The 4,465-nt window shown below is 39.2% G+C and overlaps 1 protein-coding gene across 5 annotated transcripts in view; it reads left to right on the top strand.

The window, feature by feature from the left end:
• Positions 1-4,465, top strand: part of AGAP1 (ArfGAP with GTPase domain, ankyrin repeat and PH domain 1) — a 679,540-nt gene that overhangs the window by 229,802 nt on the left and 445,273 nt on the right. For all 5 annotated transcript variants that reach the window (XM_019523354.1, XM_019523357.1, XM_019523355.1 and 2 more), the window contains one exon: positions 3,914-4,055. In XM_019523354.1, the coding sequence (XP_019378899.1) occupies positions 3,914-4,055 (142 nt within the window). The remainder of the gene's footprint in view (positions 1-3,913; positions 4,056-4,465) is intronic.

Genomic DNA, 4,465 nt, shown 5'->3' with positions numbered 1-4,465 from the left:
TCTCCCAAAAAAAAAAAAAAAAAAAGCTTTCTAGGTAGGAATACACTTTTTACTGGGAGGGCATGGTGATATGACAAGAGGCAGAAAACTGAGAGTGTCTTAGCAAGAAAGAGTGACCAAAGGGAAGAAGATATCTACAGCTTTCTGAGAGTGCTGTTTGGGCTTATTTCAATGTCAGCATTTCATTTCTCTGAAGGAAAAAAGGAACAGAGGTTCTTGAATCTGGTGTGCTGGTCCAGTGCCCTCCCGCCAGTCCAGTAGAAGATTCTGCAGAAGGAATTAGGAATTGAAGAGTCTTAAAGTTAGCAATTATGGAATAAACTCCACAGAAATTTTTACTTTCTATTTTCAGCATATATAAACAATTTTTAAATTAGCTCATTTTTAAGAATGTAGACCTAGGCCACATACAGACATTTACTTTTATCTTGGGAGAGCCACTGCTCTCCCAGTAGAAGCCACAAGTGTATAAATGTTGCAGATTTTTCTCCCAGAGCATGACAGAAGGGACGAAAACCTGGGGAACCCCCTTCCCATCCCAGCTTCCCCAGGGAGATGGTGTATTGCTCACTGAACTCTACTGCTCCTGCCAAGCAGGGAGCAGGACGCATCTCCTTTTCAATCCTACATTGTACTGCCGAGAGATACAGTTGGACTGAGTGTTCTGGGTCAGCCAAGGACTGTCCTGTCTACTGCTGCCATCTGTCTCTGGACAGACAGAGGGAGCCTACAGAGCACCCTGAGATGTGTGCACAGGGGTCCCCTGGCTGCACAGTGTCACCACTGCATGCTGTCTGCTCCTCAGGGGTTCAGGATTCAAATAGTTGTTCAGGTGCATCTACTAGGAGAACAAGCCTGGGAGAATTCTCCCAGATCATTTGCATGCATGTACATAGCCTTAGTGAAGGATGTTAAGTCATCTGGTGGTGCTGTGACTTTCCTCCTCTTCAAAGCATATCAGTTGCGTTTATGTCACCTTTACCTTTCATCTTCAACTTTGATTTTAGTTCTTATAGTTTAGTTACAGAAATATAGCAGCTTTTTCTGATAAAATACAATTATTACACCATGATCATAGTTTTTTGGTGGTACTTGCTATCCATTCCATTCAGAGTCTTTGATTCATCAGCTACTGGCATGGTTGGATTGTCTACTTGGACAGGTGTTCACCTAATAAACAGCAGCACCACATGCATGCATGAGGGGCCTTGATTTCTAACCCAGATGATTTTGAAGCAGGCGTGGTAAGGAAGTGGGATAAAGTTGAATTTGCCACTGCTTGTACTGCTTTCCAAAGAATCTACATTTTTGGTGCTGTCAAGTCAACCTAGCAATTCTCACAGACATTAAATTCACTCTGAGAAATAACTAACTGTCAGAAATAAAGTATTTTGTAACCAGAAGGAACTATTTTAAATGGTCCCATATTTTTTGGAAATCCTTATAACCTGTAGTAGATGGAATACCACTGCAGTATTGTCTGTTGGGAGGGAGTGGGGGAGAAGTCTTAACATTCTACAGAAACATTTAACCTTAAGAAAGGAACAATTTCCAGGCACAAGTATACTTACACATTTCTTACTGAATGAGGCATCTTCTGAAGAAAAGCTTAAAAAACGGTGCTTTATAAGAATATCCGTGCTACAAATAAGTTCCAAACAAAATACAGTAGATTCTAGTGCATGATTGTATATTCAAGTCTGAAGAATTTAGATTCCCACAATTTTGTATGTTTAATTTTTTTTTATTATACCTAGCATAAATAACATTTCATTACTATTTTTTCCCATGGTCACAAATGGATTAGATGGAAAGAAATATATAAAAAAAACCCAGTATTGCTGTCATATATTAAAAAATAATCAAGTTGCAAAACTGAAATGTAGATTTCTTATTTTTTGTCTGTAATTTGAGCTTTTAGAATTTTGGAATTTTTAAGAAATAAGATCTGAAGTACTTGCATAATCTCACGACTTTAGAAGTAGGCGCTGAAAAATGTGAAGTGTTGAAAGAATAGAAATATAACCTCAAGAGCTGGCAATACTCAGATACTAATGAGCATAAACTCGGGGCAGAAATATTGTGCAACATATTCATTGGTTTATAGTAACCCATTTTTTTAAAGAAAGCGAAAAGGGCACTTCACTGGGACTTGGGAGACCTTGATATTGTTCTGAACTCTGCCAGTGACTGCTGTATCAGTTCACTCTTATGCCTGTTTCCCTCCACATTTTTGTCTTGTCTGCTTAATTGTAAATCCTTTGCAGCAGAGTCTGCATCTTTCTAGGTGTGTATAGACTGTAGTCTTTATGTTGAGTCTCTAAACACTCTGGAAATAAACTTAATAAGATGCACATTGTTACATCATGGTTATGGTGGGAGTTGGTAAGCTTTTCATTAATATAAAATGTGCAATAGGAATGAAGGCCTTCATTTATTGACTTACGGCAGGAGGGACCAACCTTTTTGGCAGGTATGCTACAAAGTAACCCTGCACCCTCCCCAAGTGCCACTCCAATCCCCTATCCTGCCTGATCTGCTGCTCTGCTTTCTGCCTTCAGCCATATGCTCCCTGCCTGATCTGCTGCTTTGCTTTCTGCTTCCTGCTCTATTTGCCATTGTCTCTACTGTGATCTGCTGCATGTCATGCACACAGGTTGCCTGTGTCACTTGTGGCACCCATGTCACAGGTTGGTCGCATATGGTTTAAGAGATTTCTCCCTTAGCCAGTTTCTCATCTGTGATGAGAGAGATTTTCTGATGGTTTGTTTTCCCCTTAAATACATCAAAACATACTCCTGAACCATGCCTATGTATACATGTTTCAAACTTTCATCAATTTGGCGGTACCAGGGAGAACTAGCTTACTTTTCAGACTATAAAACATGACATTAATTTTATTACTTATTCGGTTAGGACAGTTGTAAATTTTGGTAGTTGACAATTTTGGTTTAAATTTTATAAAAAAAAAAATAATTTGTGGGATTTTGATATTATTTTGAAGTTAGTGCAAATCACTAGTTAGTGAAGTTAGTTAACTCTGTTTTTATGCTTTCTTTACCTAAGGTATCAATATGCACAGGTAAAAGGAAAAAAGAGAAGTAACTGGTTGTTTCAATAACCTCTGTATATTGTATAACAAAATTAATTCTTTGAAAGAGATTAGGACTATATTTACATAGGATCATAGGAAAGTAGGGCTGAAAGGGACCTCATGTAGTCCAGCCCTGTGCCTTATAGGTAGGGTCATCCCTGATTAAACCATCTGAGCCGAGTGTCAGTCCAGCCTGCTCTTGAAAATTTCCAAGGTTTGGAGATCCTACAGCTTCTCTAGGTAACCTGTACCAATGCTTGAACATGGTCAAAGTTCCAGTCAGAAGGTTCCTCCTGATCTCCAACCTAAATTTCCTTTGCTATAGCTTGAGTCCATTGCTCCTAATCCTGTCCCCTGTGGCCATAAAACAAAAAACAAAAACAAAAACAAAAAAACCCCCATCTTTTTCCCCTGTATAATTGCCCTTAGGTATTTGAAGACTGTTATTAACCCTCCCCCTGCCCTACCACCAGTCTTCTCTTTCCAGACAAAATAACCCTAGCTGTTGCAGCCTTTTCTTAAAAACCTTACCTCTTAGGCCCATAATAATTTTTGTAGCATATATTAGGGAGGTAAAGATGTTTGGGAGACTCTGCCTTATCTAAGCCATTATTATAAATGTTAATCTACACCTTAACAAGCACCAAACTCACCACAAATATAAAAATCAAACATATTTTTATTAGCATTGATAATAAAATTTCTCTAATGGATCGTTCTCCCCCTCAGCCCCTCAGCTTTATCAGTACAAGATAAACTCATTGTTTATATTCTTCATTTTTTCACCAAATGTCTTTCCCCCTCCCTTATTTTCTGCAGTTTGCCATGTGGGTGGATGCAGTTATATTTGTCTTCAGCTTGGAAGATGAAATTAGTTTCCAGACTGTTTACCACTACTATAGTCGTATGGCCAACTATCGTAACACTAGTGAAATCCCAATGGTACTAGTGGGAACCCAGGGTAAGTAAACTTGATTATAATTTCTCTAGACAGTTATAAGTTCCTCACTTCCTGTCTTTTATAGTTCATTCTCTTTGGTTAGCTACCTATCTTAAAGTGTATTTTAAAAGGATAATTTTGTTATGACAACTTTTAAAAAAATATTTAATTAGATCCGCTTACTTTTGTATCAGCTTGTTTGTCAAAATTAGTATTTGCAGTCACTTGGTTGCTAAAGTCCAACATATTCCATGTTTTCACAAGTTACATGCTCCCTTGTCCTCTGCCCCCCTCCCACTGCACCATGTGGGGTTATTCTGAGCCTTAGGGACAGAGGCAGGAATTTGGAGGTGGTGGGGAGGGGAGACTGGAGACTCTGGGAGCAGGAGAGTGATGGGCCAGTGGGGAATTTGGGGGGGGGGGGGGGGGGG

Source organism: Gavialis gangeticus, unplaced genomic scaffold (assembly GCF_001723915.1).
Source record: "Gavialis gangeticus isolate Ggan-Ray unplaced genomic scaffold, GavGan_comp1, whole genome shotgun sequence".
Taxonomy (NCBI): Eukaryota; Metazoa; Chordata; order Crocodylia; family Gavialidae; genus Gavialis; species Gavialis gangeticus.
Note: the sequence above shows the minus strand (reverse complement) of the source record. Positions and strands in the feature narration are given on the sequence as shown.